We start from the raw sequence: 21,209 nt of genomic DNA, 5'->3' as shown, positions 1-21,209 counted from the left end.
AAAATATTCTTGGCTTTGTTGTAAAAATCTCACTTACTGTATTTTTAGACATATCATATTTAAATTCAGGGGGTTTTTTTACTTACCGAAGAAAAGTCTAATACTATATGCTTTACAAACAGTGAGCTTTTCTTTTAAAAAATAATCAAAACTTTTAAAATTTTCCAACCATACACAGGCTTTGTGCCTGTAAAAACACTTGAAGAAAGACTCATATTGGAGTACCGATGTCAAATAGTTAAAATGGAAAAATCTCACACCTATTAATTATGCCTTTAAGAAAGCATATTCATTTTTAGACCTTTGATAGAATGCAGAACATTACATGTATTCATGCAAGTCATGGTTATTAATTCAAAGAGTGTATTCTTAGATTTCACTGGACCCATCATGCTGCAGGAAACACACCAAAACATTGCTTGTAATAATTAAAACTCTCCTGATATTTACTGAGATGGGATAATGTAATTTTTCTCCTGCTTTTCATTAAAAAGGTATTAAAGTATTTCAATACTTAATAATTAATATTTGCTATATTAATCATTGTTTAAAGCGCTAATTTATGACTAGACTCACTGAATTCCTGTTCACCTTCAAATTCTGTGGCTTTCTTTCCCAATGACACCTTTTCTAAACATTCAGATATGTCACTTTCCTATCTCGCATGAAGCTGAACTAAATGTCTGAGTTTAAATAAACTATAACAGGCCTATTTCCATTTCTAGTATGAGACACAATCATTTAAATTTATGCATACTCCTCTGATCCAGAGGTACAACGGGTGCACTTGGTAAAAACATATATATGGAATGATGCACAGAAACAAATGAAGAGAAAGTCTCCCTTTGCAGAAATGGCCCTGCTGGAAAGAAAAACAAGAAAAATGCTTGAGTCCTGACCCCTTATTAGAATTTTGCTGATTTTCATGGTTGACAGAGAGTCAAAAACCAGTAGCTACATGCTACAGATAAGCAGTCTTTCATGAACAAATGCTGAATGTACATAAATTAAGGCAATACAACTTATAATTTTCCCTTTTGTTCATTAAAAAATAATGGGTGCTGAATACTTTCATAACCTAAAAGTTTAAGAATGAACTCACTACTCTCTACCCAAGCTCTACAGATCTGGTACAATGATAAACAGGGCTGGTCAAAAAATTTCCATTAAGTCACGTTATTGTTTTATTGTGGGTGGTAGTAGCTGTTGTGTTGTTATGGTTTTTGATGAAGTCCCATTACGTATACTGGAGAAAACATCAGACTTAGAAAAAGATAATTGGAGAAAATATTCCAGTCTTCTAAATCTGTTATTTTCTTTACTTAGCTTCATTGGCCAAGATATTGAATCTTTCAAAAGTGACTGATCCTTCAAGTCAGCAGTAATATTTTGGCCTTGGTCCAAGACTAAAATCTGTAGTCTCATTTCCGTTTGCTTTTATACAACAAAATGAACTCAGAACGTAAGGAACTGTAATCTTCCATTTTATCATTCATTTTATAAGTATGATATTGACAATGAGGCAAAAGCTATCAATGTTAGAACACAAGATATGGGGAATATCAAGAGTTGGAAAATTAACATTGATTTCATCCAGTTCGAAAAAAGGACAGCTATTTCCTGTGCTTTCCTCATAAGAGCACTTAAACAAACAAAATGTTTAAAAAAACATCCTTAAATAAGTTGTATATAGGATTGGTTAAAGAATTGTTTTACAATATGTTAGGATTGATTAGAAAATTGTTTAGTAATATTTTAGTAAAATGATTGGTTAAGGGAAAGCTAAGCAAGACTCAAGTTTCAATATATTAACTGTGGTACAAAAGGAAGTTCTTGGAAACCAATTCCAGGACAGCCCCAAGATCAGAGCTGGCAGCCCTCAACACCCTGCCAATGACACCATGCAGAAGCTGGAGTCCCCCAGATGACCTGATCTTGACTGGCCATCAAGAAAAGTTCATCTGCCTTATTGGGAGTGGTGAGCATTGTAGGCTTAGCGTGTGTATTGTTTTGGTGGTTGTTAATAAATAGAGCTTAAGTAGGATATTACTGTGTAAGGCTCTTTCACTGGTAAAAGACGTTGTACACCTGCAAAAGATTAAACCCTGAGTCCACAGGGAATAGGTCCTGAGCCCACAGAGGAGTAGAGCCTGGAGCCCTTGGAGGAGTAAAGTTAAGTGCCTAATCTAATGCTACTTAATCTAATATAATGCTACTTAACCAGGTAATAAAGTTACACCTGTCCAATATCAGGTACATCAAGACTCAACACTGTGCGGAACCAGAGATGGACGGGCTAATGTCTTGACACACACAGGCTTTGCTCTCCAAGGTGCGATACCTGGTGCAGAGGCTCTAGCACAACCAGGGCTCTCCAGGGGAAGCTCAATACAGGGGTAACTGGGTAACATTTTATGGACTGCTATTCAAGAGGACAGGCTAGATGATCTAATGGTCCTTTCTGACCTTTAAATGTATGAATAAATCTGTGGTGATGTTGCCTCAGCTCTACTAGAATACAAGGAAGCACCTGGGGAAGATATGGGGAGGAGGAGGGAGACAAGAGGAAGACACAGATGAGATATCACAGAGGAGCAGGTGATCTACCCATGGTCACCCACCCCTAAGTTAGTCTTTTCACCAGCAAACTTGTTCCATCAGACCGGGGGGGAATATGCCCCTCAGGAGCAGAGGTACCATACTGCATTCCTGAGATAGCTTCTTCCACTGGCAAGCCTGCCATGATTCACCAGAAGGGTTCTAGTCTAATGGACTTGAGCAGTGACCACTACAGGTGGGAGGGTGAAGACTTCCCAAGGAGCTTGGGAAGAGGCAAGACTGGCCAATAAGTGGGAGGTTGTAATTGCCACACCCCAACACCACTCCTGCTCTCTTCCTCTGCAATTCCAGCCAATGAAATGAAAAGAATGTAAGTGATCATCCTTATTGTTCAGTTAACTAACATTTTTGTTTAGGAGAATAATACTTTTCATCTAGAGATCTCAAAGCACCCGACAAAGATAAGTAAGCATCATTATACCCATTTGACAGATTGGGAAACCACAAAGATTGTGACTTGCCCAAGGTCCTAGAAGAAATCAGCAGAAGAGTTTAAAATATTCATGATACTCTTGAAGAGTTTTTTGAGCATCTAGCCTGTCCTCAGCATCTGTTTAATCTCACATTTCTTCTGTAAATTACACAAACAATATATTAGCAAAGGAATAAATACATTTTTTTATATAAATATTCAAACCTTTTTTCCTTATGAAAATGTGCAGAAACAGACCACTTATTCTGTAGGACAATGACCTGTTTATGTAATGAGGTTTTTATTTCTACATAAACAAATTTTATCATGGAAAACGTCAACTTTTTCCAAGGCAAAAACTAAACATCTCTCAATCTGGAAAGTTTTAAACTAGAAGTAACCTTTAACACTGACTACATCTAAAACATTGCAGGTATACTGAATAAGATTTGGGTGTGTTTGTAACTCACTTTTATATTTTATTTAAAGCCTTCCAAAAAGGAAAAGGACAACACTGGAAATTTCTGTTTCTAAAATATGTGCTTAATTTTGAAATAATGAATACAAACAATACATTTCAAACTTTCTCTGCATCTATATTGTTTAAAAAGTGTCACACAATGTTATTCTTCACACAAATTGAGGACTCTACCTCGACTTTAAAACAAGGCAATTTATACTAATCTTTACTGCCATCTGCTGTCAATTTCCATCCCAACTTCATGCATCCGATGAAGTGAGCTGTAGCTCACGAAAGCTTATGCTCAAATAAATGTGTTAGTCGCTAAGATGCCACCAGTACTCCTTTTCAATTTCCATTTAGTTTGCATTCAAGGTCTAGAAAAACAGTTTACATAGTTAATGGCAAAGCTTTGTCTTTTTAACAGTTTGTTTGTTTTGTTTTTTGGTAAAAATGTCCACGAGGGGGTAGAAAAGTATTTAACTTTTTAAAAAATGTAATCACCATATTCTAACAAGCCTTTAGAAATCTGGGACCAGATTTACAGAAGTGCCCAACAAGCAGCTTTCCCAATGCTCTTGCTGTGTACTTTTACAAGAAGTCTGGCTCTTTCATTTAGGTGCTTAAATGGAAATTGTGTTGTTGAAAATCTGTCACTCACTGGGTGAGCCTTGCTAGGAAAAAAAATGTGTATTCTTAGTTTATCTCACGTTAGCCAGACACTAACTAATGTAAGAAATAATTCATGAAGAGAAAGTGGTTTGTAGTTTTCACACGTTTGCAAGTAAAGCTAACCTCTAGGGTCCCCCATAGTCCGTATACTTACCTGCCAACATGTGTGAAAACTACAAACTGCCTTGTCTTTCTTCACTAGGGTTTCACCCAGTATAGTTAGAATGTGCTCACTAACAGGAGGTAAGAACACACTTTTTTTTCTAATAAAGACAATCCATTGGGGGATGGGGGGGGGAGGGGCGTTGATCATTTTAGAAAACCTAGTCCATGAGCTATAAATTGCCTGGCTCCACTGCCACAGTAAGCAATATCACAGCTCCCATAAACAGAAGAGTTTAGAATGGAAGGACTCCTGTTCAAGTTATTCCTTTAGAATGCTCAATTGGTAGTATTTTGCTTTGGGTTTTTTTTGTTTGTTTGGGGTTTTTTTTTTTAGGAATAAACATCTCATACTTAGTTTCTGCCGTTAAAGATGAATATTTTGGAAAACAACAAATCTGAAGGCAATTGAGAGATTGAACTGTAACTTGTGCGATAAAAATGTAAAACAACCACTAAGTTATGAAAAATGTTAAAAATATCTCCACTATTCTGCTTCTTAATTCCAAAGAAAAACTCTTTGAAGTTAGTGTTAAAGGTTACTTCTAGTTTAAAACTTCCCAGATTGAGAGACGTTTAGTTTTTGCCTTGGAAAAAGTTGACCTTTTCCATGATAAAATTTGTTTATATAGAAATAAAAACCTCATTACATAGACAGGTCATTGTCCTACAGAATAAGTAAAATAAGCAAAAATTCCTGTGCAGTGTTTGATACACAAAACCCCCAGCATTGTACAAATGCATGAGTCTTTGGAAGTGTAATGAACTAGAAAACGTCTATTTTTGCTGTATAAAAGAAGAAAAATGGAACTACTACACATACAATTAAAAAAATACAGTTTCACTATCTCACATTTTACTATCAAGCAGGGTGGGGGTTTTTAAAATATTTAAGTCTCTCAAAGAAAAATAAGGCTACATCCTAAACACATGAAACAGGCCAAGGGGCACTTCCATAGAGGGTCTTTCCATGGGCTCATGGCCAAGGCAAAGCTATCCTTCTCTGGAGTGCAAAAACACTAGCATTCTGCTTCTGCAGCAAAGTACCATCCAACTTGTCCTTGGAACAGAAAATGGCAAGTACAACCCTAAGCCACTGAACATATGCAAATGATGTTTTTTTCTGTGTAAGAAACAGAGCTCCTAAAAAGAAGAAAATAATTTATAAAAATGCACAAATAAGACAGGCAACTATAACAGAGAAAATAATTTACAGGATAACTAGACATACCACCTAAAGGAAGATAATAACCCTTAGCTAACTAGTTTTCATGAATGGAAGTAACTAAGTCCACTTTTTTAGACACCAATTTGGTTTTCTATTGCTGCTCATGAGGTGAGATTTATCAATTGCCTATTTGGCTAGAGAGCCTAGATGACTCTCAAAGCTTCCATGAACTGGCAGCCATAGAAACTATCAACCATGGACATAAATACACCTCTACCCTGACATAACGTGGGTTCGCATACAATGCGGTAAAGCTCCGACATGTTGCTCTGAGCAGCGTGTTAAGAGTGCCAGGCTGGGGCCGAGGGGTTGGATAAGGGGCAGAGGGTCTCCAGGGCGGTCAGGGGCTCCCCCCCGCCAGGTCTGGGAGGCAGGAGCTGGGGGGGGGGGGGCACTTTTGTGGGCCCCACAGTCCCAGAGTGGCCCAGGGGATTAGCGGGGGGCCAGGAGCAGCCCACTCCACTTCCCTCGCCCTGGCCCTAGCCGTGTCGCTCAGGGGAGGGGGTTTGGGAGAAGGGATCCCCCCCGCACTCACCGGAGGTGGCGGAAGCGGAGCAGCCCGGCCCCAACCCGCTCCACTCCGCCAGCTCCCAGCCGCAGCAATCCGCTTCCCGCCACAGGTGAGTGCAGGGGGCATCCTTTCCCCAACCTCCCCACACTCACCGGCGGCGGGAAGCGGAGGTGGCGGAATGGAGCGGGCTGGGGCCATGTTGCGCCGCTTCCCGCCACTGCCGGTGAGTGCCTGTCAGGGGGCGGGGGGTGTGGATAGGGGTCGGAGCAGTCAGGGGACAGGGAGCAGGGGGGTTGGGTGTGAGGTCCTGGAGGCAATTAGGGACAGGGGGGTCTCTGGAGGGGGTGGTCAGGGAACAAGGAACGGGGGGCCACAGCAAGCTCGATATAACGCGGTGAGATTTTTTGTCTCCCAAAGACCATGTTATATCAGGATAGAGGTGCACCTGCTGGATGGCTCCAGTGAACTGAACAAAATGAACTAGGCAAAATATTGGGAGCATTAAAAAGTCATGCAATATGCACCATATCTTGATTTACAGACTGTAGTTCCCTGGGCAACTGAGAGCATACGAAAGAAAGAGGAACAGCCCTAGGTTTACCAGCCAAGGTATAACACTCTAACAAAACAATCTGAAGGGAAAAATAATGGGGGGAGGGGCAAATAAAGCAACTTTGGCTACCTGGCTTGGGTGTTGTATGAACAAGTTTAGCTGAATCTGATCGTTCACTAGATCCTGCACTGTCTTTATCTGCACGTGTCTGGGGAGGCTCTGACTCCACTTCTTTTTTCAATTCCTCCTCTGCGTTATCTTCAGTCTCCACCCTCTCCGTCTCCTCCACACTCAGAGGTTTCAGTTCAGATTGACTGATGTCAGATTCATTTTTTAATACAAAACTGCAAGCAACAGCATCCTCTCTGTGGGAATCCATAGGTTCTTCTGTAACTAAGATAGGAAACAGTAACGTGTAAAAAAGAAGGACGGCAGTGGGTGTAATTGTCTTTGGCTTGTATAAACATATCACTGGATTTTTATCCAACACTTGGAGACAGTCCACTTAAAAATCACTTCCTAATTTTTTTTTTTAACCTTTTAATGTCACAAGTAAAGCCCTACTTGAATTGTGGGATGACTGTCAAAAAATTGCAGCCGAGTTGCAGACAAGCCATGGAAAATTGCAGAAAAGTAATAATGGACCTTATTATTTGTGGTAATAAAGTCCATTATCACTTTTCTGCGATTTTCTGCTGTCAGCTGCCTGAGGCTGAGAGCGGGAGGCTCCCGCTGTCAGCCACCGGGGCTGAGAGTGAGGGCCCAGGGCTGCCTGGACTCCCAGCATCAGTCCCACACACGTCAGGGCTCCCACCGTCAAAACTGCACTGGAAGCCTAATACTGCAGAATCCACAATTTCCTCAATATTGCAAGTAGGACCTTAGTTATCAGTAACGATTATTATAAAAATATTCAAGAAAAGTCTATTTTTCCCCACTTTTTAGGATCAGTTTTACAATCACGTTTCTCCTCTCCACCCAATATAGTCAGTCAGCTTCCAAAGGAGCTGGAGGCCTATGCACACAGCATCCAGGGGAACTCAGATTCAGGAGCTGATTAGGCCTGAAACTACTTATATCTCAGACTACTATTCTATCTTATTGATGGGAATAGAGGCTGCACTAACTCATGTGAGGTGTGCTGTAACAATTGGATTCATATCCTTGTGCTTCATGTACACTGACAAACACCAATACTACTCTCCATTCCAATACCACAATACCTTGTGCAGTGCTGTCATAGAGACTCCAACATGCACAGCACTACATGTCCTCTCCACCTTTACAATTTCCATCTGCCTAGCCCACTACAGGCTTAAGCAGCATGGAAAAAATTGTGTGAGTGAATTTCATTGTATAAATTATAGCTCATACTTCGCTCATGGCAACATCCAAAATAGTGTTGCACTTTCCCAATTTTACAAGTTTTTTTCAACATAAAAAGATATACTGCTTTTGTTTATTTGCACTACCCTCTTAAAAGCCTGAAAAATCAAATCAAATCAAATGTCTTCTTTGTGCCACACATCCATGATAACAGCTGTTTGCTTTCCTAAAATGAAAATCACAACTAATCTCACTTCAAACAAGAAAGATACTCAAGTTATGATCTAATAACCTGCTGTGACCAATAGAGGAAGCACAAAATAACTGAAAGGCTCACCAAAATAATTGCCAGTTTTGTTTTTCTGTAAATTTCTCAGAGCTTTCTTGAGTAGGGGGTCTTGTAATCACATATGGGAATAAAGGCCCCTCGCTTGATCCTGTTCAGATTGTGGCTTCAGTTGCAAGGGCGAGACAAAGCCGCTTGCCTGATACTCCCCTAGCTAGAAAGTGCCAGGTACATGGTGGGGGAAGCAAGCTACTATATGAAAAAAAAGTTAAACTTACTCTTCCACAGAAAAGGAAGTAGCACACGAGGAATTGTCACAATTCATTCCTAGTCTGCTCCTGGGGCAATGTAGCCACATGGTGCCCCCTTCTCAGGGCAGGTTGTAAAGATACAGTATTTAGAATCCAACCAATAAACACCGAGGCTAGATTCAATCTTGTTTTTAGTTTGTTTGGGTTTTTTTGTTTTTTTGTTAAATGAGAGTACTTTCTTACCCACCCCACCCTCCATCAAAGCCCCTTTCAGGGCCTGAACCATTTCTAAAAACATAGCAGGCTACATTAACTCTTCCATGGGAATAATCCTCACACTTCTTCAGCGACCAAGAATTTCTTACCATCACCAGCCACTTTGGGAGAATCCCCTTTAGTGAGAAATTTCAACATTTTCTTCAGAACTTTCTTGTGAGATTTGGAAGGTTGAAAATGTAAAGGTCGACATCTAAAACAGGAAATCAAATATTTTTAAATATTCTCTTTTTTACAAGAAATATAGTTCAAAGAAAACAAAGAACTATAGAAAGTTATAATACAATATTGCATACAACTATTTATTTTTCTTTAACTCATTTCTTGTCTATTTAAATTCCCTTGTAACCACCTGCTCAACTACTTTATTAAAAGGATTATTTTCAAGATTCTGACCTCATGGATGCCTTTGCAATATGCACCTTTATATGCACCCTTGCAACTGTATATGGATAAAGGAGTACATTCTCATTAAAAAATATAAAGCGAGTTTTATTGCTTGAGAAAAGAACTTATTGGGAGTCATCCAGTTACCCAAAGAACAGTTACAGCACTGGTGGCAGCAATCCAAGCTTCCTTGATACTACCCACCACCATTACCTGGAAGTAAAGGTAGTTCATTCTCCATGACTATTCAGTCCATAGTATTCCCTTTTGAGACTACTAAAGAGAGTGCCTGTAGGATGCAGACACATCCATTAAGAGCCAGCCTGCAACCACCAACTCATTTCATGTACGCCTTCACATAACTGCTGCTCTGAGCTGGCAATCTAGATGTGATAGGCCAGGATGCATTCATGACGGGATGGCGCAGGATTATGAAGCCTGTCATAGTTTGCATGAACCCACTTATGTCTTATGTAACATTCAAAGAACGCAATACCATTAAAAAGTAGGTTTACCATCCAACTGATTATTTTAACCTGGAGGAACTAATACATCCTGGAAGACCATGTTTGTATGACCACGATCTCAACTGGAAATGGTCAAGCCAAGTTATTTTTGAACATGTGGCCTTAAATGTTATGATTTTTCACACTACTATCATATTTTAAATTATTCCTTTTATATGCAACACAGCTTTAAAGGCACTATTCACATGCAATAAGCTCTTACCTTATTGTATACTGAGGACAACATGTCTGATTCATAATGGGCTTGTAGACATACTTCCCACTTCTAAAAATTATAATAAAATACTTCATTAAACTTGTAATGATGTCTGTTATAAGTACAATACAAAATTCACAGAAGTTTCTAAATTGTTCTAAAAACACGTGAAACTGTTCCTTCAAGTAATATGAAAATCCTGTACTGACTAGAGTAACAAAACTGAAATAGCAAGTTCTTTAGCATTTTCACCAACCTGCTTCCACATTCAAATTTTATCCAGTCATATTTAGGCCTTTCAATAATGCCAGCTGAGGCATGGAAACACAACTATGAAAGACTCTTATCTTGGTCATGTAGCCCCATCTCCTATCTAACTTTTCAATACCTTCCTACCTGATTGTTAATTTATATTCTAGTTAAGACACTTTTTATAGTGATCTCCAATTCTCTGTAATTAGAAGCAGAACAGGGCTTGAAAAATCTACTTGCTTATTACCATGGAAGCTTATCCTGGAGCGTGGAGGGGCCTAAGCTAACAATTTCCACACAATGTGAGATTTTTTTCTTTTAAGTTACATGCCTAGCCCTCATAATGGCAGATATTTTTCCTAATACAGGACTGTTTTTCTGAGTCTCCAGACATATACCTCCAAGTGTCATCTGTTTGCTCACAGCTTTTGCAAGCCACAACCAAGTCAAGTTGGAATGACTTCACAAATTAGAATGGTCAATTTCATGAATGCTGTAGAGACCTGGACAGCGATGAAACTGACAAGAATCAGGATCATGGCAATTACATACTTCTGTTACTGCTCCTTGGAAAAAACTATGAGCAACTGTGGAGGCAAGTATTGGTATCCACAGAGTAGGAAAACCAAAAAAACAGAAACTAGGGAAAAGGTAAAGTAGCAATCCTCCTTGAAGCAAACAAAAGACGCTGGGTTAGGGGTTAGAGAGAGATGAAAAAACAATTTCTTCCTCAAATACAGAAATTCAGCTTCCAATTTATTACCCCGTCCCCACTAGTCAACGTTCGATAAAAAAGACGGCATCTCCAAAAATACTCAAGGATAGCACCTTGGTAGGAATCCTAGAACAGTGGTTTTCAAACTGTGGGTCATGGAATATAAGGAACTGGGTCACGGCGGCTCTGGTCAGCACCACCAACCGGGCCATTAGAAGTCCCATCGGCGGTGCTGTCCGACTAACGCAGGCTAGCCCCGACCTGTTCTGACATCATGCTGCACCCCGGAAGCGGCCAGCAGCAGGTCCAGCTCAGAGGCGGGGGGCCGCAGGGCTCTGAGCACTGCCCCCGCTCTGAGCACTGACTCCACACTCCCATTGGCCAGGAGCTGGAGAGGGCAGTGCCTGTGGGCAAGAGCCACGCGGAGCCGCTTGCACGCTTCTGCTTAGGAGCCAGACCTGCTGCTCGCCGCTTCCGGGGCACAGCATGGTCCACGGTGCCAAGACAGGCAGGAAGCCTGCCTTAGCACCCCTGCTGCGCCGCTGACCAGTAGCCATCCGAGGTAAGTCCGCACCCCAATCCCCTGCCCCAGCCACAAATCCAGAGCCCCCTCCTGTACCCCAAACCCCTAATCCCAGCCCCACCCCAGAGCCCTGATCCCCTCCTGCACCCCAACCCCTTGCCCTAGCCCAGAGCCCCCTCCCACACCCTGAACCCCTCATTCCCAGCCACACCCCGCAGCCCTCAGTCCCAAACCCCAACCCTCTGCCCCAGCCCTGAGCCTATCCCACACCTCAAACCCCTCATCCCCAGCTCCGTTGGGTCGTGGACATCAACATTTTCTTTAACTGGGTCGCCAGAAAAAAAGGTGGAAAACCACTGTCTTAGAACACACCCCTTTTCTTGACAATTGGGGAGTGAGCTGGGATTCTCAATAGGGTATTTTTCATATCTGCCACTAGCGAGAACGGTTAGCCTCTGGCCAGTAGTTCTCTGGTGAAAGTTTTGAGAGCTGACATGTGAATAAAAATCATATCTGTATGGCAGTTCTCTTTTATTTACTAACAAGTAGTACTTGAAAACTTGCATTTTCTTCAAAAGAAAGTTTCTTCTTTCATGCATACTGTACAAATGAATTGGGAATGTTACAGATATGTTTTAAAATATTTCAGTTTTTAAAGGCTATGACACTCTTCCTTCATTTCTCCATGCAGGTGGATGCTAGAGTTGGTTACCACATCCATACCTTCCACCTTTGGGGGGGGGGGGGGGATGGGGGGGGAAGGAAAATTGTGAAAAGAACTTTTGGACCAAGCTTAAAATGACAGCATCCCTTTAAAGACTGTTTTTCTTAATTTACCTTCGCCATCCTCTGTCTATAAGATCCTGGTAATCTTGAACAGTCATCGAATGCGCCCACATGCCTGTAACAAACAGGTCACTGTCACAGTTATCTTTAAAACATTAAAATTTAAGCAATTTCTACTGAAAGCTTACTGTAAATCTAGAAGATTAATTTGGGATTTCTTCTAACAATTTTTGGGGGACCAGTTTCTTATATTTATAAACTTCATATTAAACACTTCAATGAATAAAGAGACAAAAAACTTAATGGGAAATTTGTTAAGAGAATTTAAAAACAGGCAATGTAAAACAAGATTGAAGTAAAACTGAAAGTCAACCATCCAATTCATTTAAAATTTAGAACAATTTAGTGTCAAATAGTTACTATGTTTAAGTGTATTAAAATACTTATGTGTTTTGTCATTTTATTCAAACACATCCATACAAAAGGTAGAACCGACTTTATAATCTGATTATATTTATTAGTTTCCCAAATTCCCTACTGACATGTCTGAAAGAGACAATCACATATAGTTCCCCAATTTTAAGGTGATGCCATTCAAGGCTAGGAGCAAAATACCCCACTTCTTAGATATGAGTAGCTCAGGATATATTTGGAAGGCCTCCTAATGCAGATTTAAACCCGGAGTTTCAGACCCTTAACACTAGAAGAAATGGCAAAACAAAATGCAGATGAAAGGGCACAAGTAATGAGAGGGATTATCTAAGCTTCTTTCTGTGCCTACTATGCTATCATTTACTGCGGTATCTACTACAGTGGTGGTTCTGATGAAGACTTTAATACACGATTTCATATTCCCAACATGAAAAGACTTAATACCATATTACCTGACAATGGGACTCTGAACTCAAGAAACAGAGCAGTCCTCAAGCCAAGAGAAGCAAGACAGACCATAAAATGGCCTGAACTGTACGGGTGGTTAGGACAAGTGCACAGAATATGATCACAGACAGCTACCAGTATAGGGCCTAACCTTGCAGATCCTTAATTTATGTCTACACAGGAAAGTTTAATCAGTTATACCAGTATAATTCCAGAATAAAGGTGGTGGGGGTTTTTTGTTTGTTTGTTTGTTTGTTTTTTTGGTTTATCTTAAACTCCTTCCAAAGCAGCATAAGCTAAACCAAAAAAAGCCACTCTTATTCCAAAACAAGAGTGTCCACACATGTGTATCAGTTTAAATTCACAACTTCACTAGTATAACTTTCCTGTGTAGACAAATCCTTACTCACAAGAGTACTCCAGCTGAAAACAGAAGAACTACTTGTGTGAATATAATGCTGTGTTCTTGGGTGGGGACTGAACCTTGGAATTCTGGTTCTGAAGCATTACAGCCGGTCAGGAACTTTCCAGCCAAACAGTTTCAAAGGAAAATGCAAATTTGTTGAACCTGAAATATTTCACGGAAACGTCTCAGGTTTGACAAACTCTATCAGAAGCCTGCCTATTTTCCTGGTGTGCTGCTGAGGAGCCTAGGCTTCTAGGATCTGTGGCTCCGGGGCAGCCCCATTGTGTGGACTGCAGCCAGGGTTGGGAAACACAGAGCTAAGAACTAGCTAAAGACAGGACTCTCAGGGTATGTTGAGCTCAAGCCACCATGCTAAAATAGCTATGTGAATGTTCCAGCTCACGGTCACAGGCCTAGGGGGTTGGATGGGCTTGAGAGCCTGAGCCATAATGTCCACATTGCTATCTTTAGCTCAATACCTCAGGCCCCACTAGCATGACGTTGCACTTCATGTTTTATAAGAAGATGTTTATAAGTGTGAATATAATGTAACTGGAATATGATTAATGCAAAAGGTCTCTTGTAAGGTATCATTACAAAGCTTATAATCTACAGCTCACGAAAAGCTTATGCTCAAATAAATTGGTTAGTCTCTAAGGTGCCACAAATACTCCTTTACTTTTTGCGAATACAGACTAACACGGCTGTTACTCTGAAACCAATCTACAGAGTGTGTTCATCCTATTTGTATGAATGTATCATTCTTGTATCTGAAGCTAGAAATATGAAGTATAACTCTGAGGTCCTATTGTAATTCTTCAAAGTGTGGGCCATTAATGGTGGTTTAGAATCTTGATGGCTCTCATTGACTAGAACAATTAACTGTAGATGGCTCTGTTTACCACAAGCCTCCACTACATACATGCGGCCAATCCTGGAAGAATGGAGGGGGGCTCACAGGACACGTGAACATGTCCCATGATACTGGAATCCATCTTTAACCTGGTGCTTTTCCATTTAGGAGGAGGGGTGGGAACCCAGAGAGACACACAAAGGATTCCCACCTTGTGCCAAAGCTATAATAGGAGTGGAACAGAACAAATGCGGCTGCCAGTCATGAGAAATCCCCTAGTTACCACCTGAGCTGGAACTAACAAGAACTGTACCAGGCAAAGGATTGGGCCGAGACTAAGAAAAAGTCTAATTTGTGAAAGAAGCTTATTGGAACATCTGTAACAGTGAGATTTAACTGTATTCAGTTTCTTAACGTATTAGGCTTAGACTTGTGTAATTTGTTTTATTTTGCTTGATAATTTACTTCGTTCTGTCTGTTATTACTTGGAACCACTTAAATCCTACTTTTTACACTTAATAAAATCACTTTTGTTTATTAATTAACCCAGAGTATGTGATTAATACCTGGGGGAGCAAAACAGAGATATGCACAGCTATCAGTGTTAGAGGGTGGACAATTTATGAGTTTACCCTGTATAAGCTTTATACAAAGTAAAACAGATTTATTTGGGGTTTGGATCCCATTGGGAACTGGGTGTCTGGGTGCTGGAGATAGGTGACCTGCTGAGCAGTTTTTGGTTGAAGTCTGCTGCTTTGGGGGTGTGGACCAGATGTGGGTCTGTGTTTGCAGCTGACCAGCATGTCTGGCTCAGAGGCAAGGGTTCTGGAGTCCCAAGGTGGCAGGGAAAATGGGCTCAGAGGCAAATTCAACACATCAGGTGACAGTCCCAAGGGGGTCTCTGTGACCGAACCAGTCACACCAGCTCAAGATGGGACTCTCAGGGTATGCCTAGCTCAAGCCACCATGCTAAAATAGATATGTGGATGTTCCAGCTCAGGGTCACAGGCCTACAGGGTGGGGTGGGCTTGAGAGCCTGAGCCATAATGTCCACATTGCTATCTTTAGCTCAATAGCTCAGGTCCCACTAGTGCAAGTCTGTCTATCCAGGCTTGGATATTCACTCCCAACTGCAGCACAGACATACCCTGAGGGCTTCCAGCTTCCTGGCTCTGCAGCAGGGGGTCTGGATATCCTGAGATGGGCATCCAGGGTTCGCGACTCCATGGCAGCCCTGCAGCTTTGACTGTCCTGGGCTAGTGATACCTGGGCTTCTAGACTCCCAAGCTGGCTGGCTGGCTGGCTCAGCAACTCCCACAGAAGCCCTGTTGTGCATCCAGCAATGGGCAGTCCACATGGTGGGGCAGCCCCCGCAGTAACAGACCCTGTAAGCCTTGGCAGCTGCTGCCTGAAATTCACATGATTCTTGTCAGTTTCACACTGCCAAGCACTGAATAGCTAAAAGAAAAGGAGTACTTGTGGCACCTTAGAGACTAACCAATTTATTTGAGCATAAGCTTTCGTGAGCTACAGCTCACTTCATCCGATGAAGTGAGCTGTAGCTCACGAAAGCTTACGCTCAAATAAATTGGTTAGTCTCTAAGGTGCCACAAGTACTCCTTTTCTTTTTGCGACTACAGACTAACACAGCTGTTACTCTGAAAACTGAATAGCTACTTATACTTGAAAAAATTACATCTAGACAAATCATTAAAATTATGATAATAATGAAATACCCATCTATTAATAGTGTAAAAACAATATTTAAATGTTTCCTTTTTAGAGCTGAAAGTCTTTCACAAATTGAGGCCCACACAGGTTAGGGGACACATTTTCAAACCTATGTACCTAACTTTTCAGTGACTACAGCTCCCACTGAGTTCAGTTAAGAATTGTGGGTTCTAAGCACCTCGAATGTCAAGATCTAGTTCCTTGAAGCTAAGAATCCAAAACCGGAAGCACCCACATTAGAGGCCAGTTTTGAAAGTTTGGCTTTAAGTGACTTGCCAAGGTCACGTTGCAAGTCAGCAGCAAGGTCAGACACACCCCATACCTCTCCTGACTATCAATCTGAATGCCGACTTCCCTCAGTCCACAAATGCTACAACTCTCACAGCCAAAAGTGGCATAGCCTACTTTAAGAAGAGCTTTTTAAAACTTCTGGGATTGACTAGCACACCTGTAAACTCTACACAGATGCAGGCTTGATAGAAATTGGGGGGAAAGGCAGGGCTCACAGAAAGGCTTAAGGGAAGAAGGGGCAGTTTTGCCAGGGCATTTTAATGTGAACAGGTTGCTACTGGATTTTAACCCTCAGAACTAACCCCTCCACCAGCCAGCCTATGAACGTGCCCGGTTCCCACACTTCCCTCAGCTCAAAATAAACAAAGAAGCACCCATGCTCCCGAGTCCCTCTCCCCCAGTCCCGACGTCTCTTCTCCGCCCTCGGCCCCGCTCACACTGGCAACTCTCCCTATCCTGCAGCCTGAATCAAACCAGTCCCCTCATCTAAACTGCCCGCATCAGTCCCTCCCCAGCCAGCCCCTCCCACCGGCCTCTCCCACACCACAGGATATCCTCCGGGTCGGCCCCCCCGCCCAACTACCCCCTCAGTCCCCTTTAACCGGTCCAAATGCTCCAACAACCGCCCCCCGCCAACTCCCCCATCTTCCCCCCCGGGGAGGTCCCGGCCCGCACCATGGGAGAGGTTGCCAGTCACGTTCTTGCAGTAGCCGCAGCGGTAGCCGGCCTCTCCCCCGAAGTACTCAACGATGCTCGAGGAGCGGTCGGCCCCCGCCATCTTCCCCACGGTCCGTAGTGACCCACCAGCTCAGGGCAGCGCCGTGCCTGAAACCCTACTCGCAACCCCGGGGAGCACGGAAGCAACCGCCGTCGCCATTTTGGTTATGGGCAAGCCTGGCGAGGTTGCGTCCCCACAGGAAGGAACACAGTCATAAACTCCGCCATCTTTACTAGCGGCAGCCCACACGTTTTCCAGTAGAAACAGAGGGGGCGGGTCCGTCCTCTTTACTAAGAGCACGGGAGCTTCCTCGAGGAGAAGGGCGCAAGCTCCGCCATCTTTACCAAGGGCAAGTGCCGCTGAGGGAGTCCCAGTTTCCCAGCGGTATTTCAGAGCTCCGGCCCGGACCGCTGGTGGCGGGGTGCCCAGCCTTGGTTGAGCAAGCTGGACCTCTGCCCAGGCATTTGCGGAGGTGCTGTGTACTCCGCCACAGGTAGCAGCAGGCAGAGAGGGCTGCGCCCAACTCCCGGGCAACCAGTGCTTGAAGATCGGGGCTGCTTGCTCAGCCTTTGCGACAGCCGGTGTTACAGGGCTTGTTTCCAGCCCAGCCCTTTATACCTACTTACCAGTGGAGACTTTCCCTTGGGCAGAGGCGCAATAGCCACACTGGTAACCCTCCTTCCAGCCTCTGTACTCCACTACGGTACAGTGCATCGTGCACGGGGGGGCTCACACTCGGCCACGGACTGCGCCCTGCAGCGCCCCTGCACGAGGGGGAAAGGTCGCAGCTGCTCCGCCATGTGCACGGGCCTTATTCGACAAGCAGTCAGCCGGGACGCAGCCTGTTTACCCTTTTCGTGCATTTGGGGAGTTGGCAGGCGTGGCGCTGTTTAGAATCATAAAGCATAATAGCTGCGATGAGGGTAGTGCTCCCGGGCGCCCTGTTCAATGCACGGGAGCTGCTCCGCCTCACGAACTTGCTCCGGTGATTGAAAATTCACCGCCTGGGAGCCTGGGTGGGTGGACTGTAGAGGGTCGATGAGGCGACACAGCGTTCTCCGCGAGAACCCGGCCCTGCCAAGCTGTTTGTTCAATTACTTTCAACGAAGCAGGTATTGCCCCTGCCGTGGCACTTTGCATAAAACCCATTACTACAACCCTTTGCTAGCGAATACTCACTCAAACCCTATGCTATGGAGCCTAAATAAAATGTTTAGTACACAATTCTAGTAAATGCAGGATGATAAAAACAATATTTTTTATATTTATTGTGGGATACACTTTAAAAACATACATTACCAGATGTATTTTAAGGACTGAAACCCTCTCTTACAAAAATAAAAAAGTGTCTGTCATAGAAGGTTAGAGGCATGAACTCTGCCATGATTATGAAAGGCTTTTCCCTCTTACTAAAGCTGTTTTTGAGCAAGTCAAAATGTAAGGAGATGAACTTAAAATAATCAATGTACGCCTAAAATTTCACTTACTGTTCTTATAAACGTCTAAGAGTTGAGGGGTGGGGGGGGGAGATGTCACCTTAACTCTGCACCTCAGTCTTCCAACACTTTTGCTGTCTGGTTGGGGTTTTTTTCCTTCTAATGCTCTTTGTATGTGGAAAAGGCTGTACTCTACCTATCCTACCTTTTCTAACTCTGGAGTTTTTGGAATTAAACTCATATTGGGCAAGGTAGGAGAAGTGGGGCACAGGAGGCAATTGAGTATAAGCAGCTTTAATTCCACATTAAAGTTTGTGTGAAATGAATTTCTCCTTTTCCCCCCCTTTGTAAAAGTGGGACTAGTCTCTTCTCCTCCCGCAGCACGATGGGCCTGGTGCAAGCATAGAGTCCCCCCTATTAGCTTCCCTCATCCCACTGCAAGGCATATGGGCTTGACCATGTCCAGTTTCACTCCCTCCAACATGGAGTATTTGTGACATACACCACCTTTTCCCATTTTCAGCTCTGCATGCACTGAACATGCCTGTTTTCCTGGCCCCTGGCAATCTAAGGAGGTTCCCCATAATAGGGGAAGAAAGGGATTATAGAGTTTTCCCTGTCCTCACAGGAGGTCCACAGCTGCCACGTACAAACATATCAAGCACAACACTGGCTCCCACACCTGCCACTTCTGCAAGTGTCCCTCATGTCTCTTTCCGACACTTTCTTCTCCTTTAGCAAAAGGCAATTTTGATTATAGGACCCCCTTAAAGCCTGAAACACAAAATGGTTTTCAGTATTAAATCTGCCAAAATTTTCTCCCAAACTTGAAAAAAGGGATAGTAGGCTAGCTGGGCCCTTGAAGACAGCATAAAGATGGAGAAACTGAGCAAGATATTAAATAATCTTGACAGGGTTACACAAGGAGTCAGGAACGGAACCCAGTCTATTGAGCCCCACTCCTGTGCTTTAACTGCAAGACCATTCTTCCTCACTTTCACAGACATGGGGAAGGATTCTCTTCAGAGACCTCAGTAACATATATGGCACCTCCAAAAATTAAAATTAAGTGATTTGCCTACAGTAATGTAAGTGCCCCCATAAACAGCAGTTCCTAGCTCTTTCATGGACTTCAATACTAAGGTCCTTTCCTTACATCTATAACAAAATAAGCAGTGACCGGAAATTCTTATTAACGGAAGGTTGATCAATTTACTGACATTCATTCAGTCACAACCATGTGGAATTATCAGATGCAAATGAAAGTGCAGGGAAACTTGAAAACAGTGGTGAATGGAAGCAAGCTGGAGATTCTTGTATCACCCCTAAAGAGTAGATGAGTTCAGGGTCTTTCTGGCCTCATGGGAGACCAAGGACAATCTTCAGTCAGGAGTAGACTTACAAGTACTACCCATTCACATTTTAGTGTCCATAGATGCATCCTCCCTGGGATTCACAGACACTTCAAACCCATGAAATCTCGTCTCCTTGGTTAACAGTAACTATATATTAATATTCTAGAGTTGAGGATTGTCTTGAATGGTCTAAGATCTTTCATACATCTGGCATCAAAGAGGTGGTCTTGTGGGGCACCAACTTCTATGAGAACAGAATTGAAAACAAACTGATTTGCTCCATGCTCAGTCTCATAATTCTTCTGATGAGGTATTCTTTGGTAATGGATGGATCTCTTAGTCATTGTTTTGAGTAGAAGCAATTTTCTGTTCAAACAACAGACTGCAACAACGAGTAATGTCTCCTCTTTCCATTGAGGAATGAGGCTCCTAGGTGCCTTTCTACCACTGCCTCAATACTAAAAGTCCTGATAAAGATTAGAAGAAACAAGGAGTTGATAATCACCATGGCATCATGATCAGAGACCAGTGTTTCTCAGCTCTCTGTTTATTTACTGGACATTAGTTTAAAGAATCTCTATGTGCATGTTGCAATTGCTTTGGCCTGTCAGGAACTAGTAGCTGAAGGTAGACAGTGTCTAACAAAGCTGGTGACAGTTCCTTTTGAGCCAGTCAGTACTTATGAGCTCAGGTGGTGGTGTTTTGTTTTGTTTTTTAAATAACCAAAGGCACCTCTTGTTCTAAGGATTTCACAGAAATCTCAATAGAAGAAAGTGATTACTGCTGTTTCTTCCTTACTTTTGTTCTTTTTGCCTTTATTTCATTTCCCTTTTCTTCTGATTCTTTTCCTCCTTCCCAGCCCCTCCCTCCCCCCCCACAGATGTTAGTGAGAGAAACACTATCCTGTTTAACTCTTTATTTCCCTGTGTTTTAATTCTTTTCCCATGTCCACTATCAATCTCACTCCTCGCCTCTACTCTACAGTTGCAGGTTAAATCCTGACAGATAAAACAGAGTTTTCTGTAACAGCGTGTAGTATGAGTGAGCATTACAACATGTGGCAAAAAGTGCAAGATTTCCAAAACCAGGGAAGAATCTGTACAAAAATTGGGCAGGCAAACTGCACTAGAGGTGTAACATTTCAAGAAACTTGCAGTTTTCTCTTGTAAGGTCCATCAAAACTGGAGTCCCATTCAAAACCTACTGTCTAATGAGTAGCTGAAGTGAATCCATTCAAGACTTAGGCCCCAATTCAGCAAATAACTCAAATATGTGCTTAAGTCCACTAGTCAATGGGACCTTACCACCTGCTGAAGTGCCTTGCTGAATCAGGGCCTCAGTGCAGCGCCCTGATAAAAGCAGGAAATTGTTGCATTCAACCTGCATGGGAGTTAACTC

The 21,209-nt window shown here is 42.6% G+C and overlaps 1 protein-coding gene across 1 annotated transcript in view; it reads right to left on the bottom strand.

Annotated features, from left to right (window-relative positions):
• ATE1 (arginyltransferase 1) overlaps nt 1–17,829 on the bottom strand; it is a 176,508-nt gene extending 158,679 nt beyond the window's left edge. Inside the window, 6 exon segments of the mRNA XM_074959230.1 lie at nt 6,747–7,010; nt 8,846–8,949; nt 9,873–9,935; nt 12,194–12,257; nt 17,647–17,742; nt 17,745–17,829. Of these exon segments, the coding sequence (XP_074815331.1) occupies nt 6,747–7,010; nt 8,846–8,949; nt 9,873–9,935; nt 12,194–12,257; nt 17,647–17,742; nt 17,745–17,820 (667 nt within the window). The 5' untranslated portion in view covers nt 17,821–17,829.
• Nucleotides 17,830–21,209: the final 3,380 nt, after the last annotated feature.

Source organism: Natator depressus, chromosome 7, assembly GCF_965152275.1.
Source record: "Natator depressus isolate rNatDep1 chromosome 7, rNatDep2.hap1, whole genome shotgun sequence".
Lineage (NCBI taxonomy): Eukaryota > Metazoa > Chordata > Testudines > Cheloniidae > Natator > Natator depressus.
This window is presented reverse-complemented; position numbering and strand designations above follow the sequence as displayed.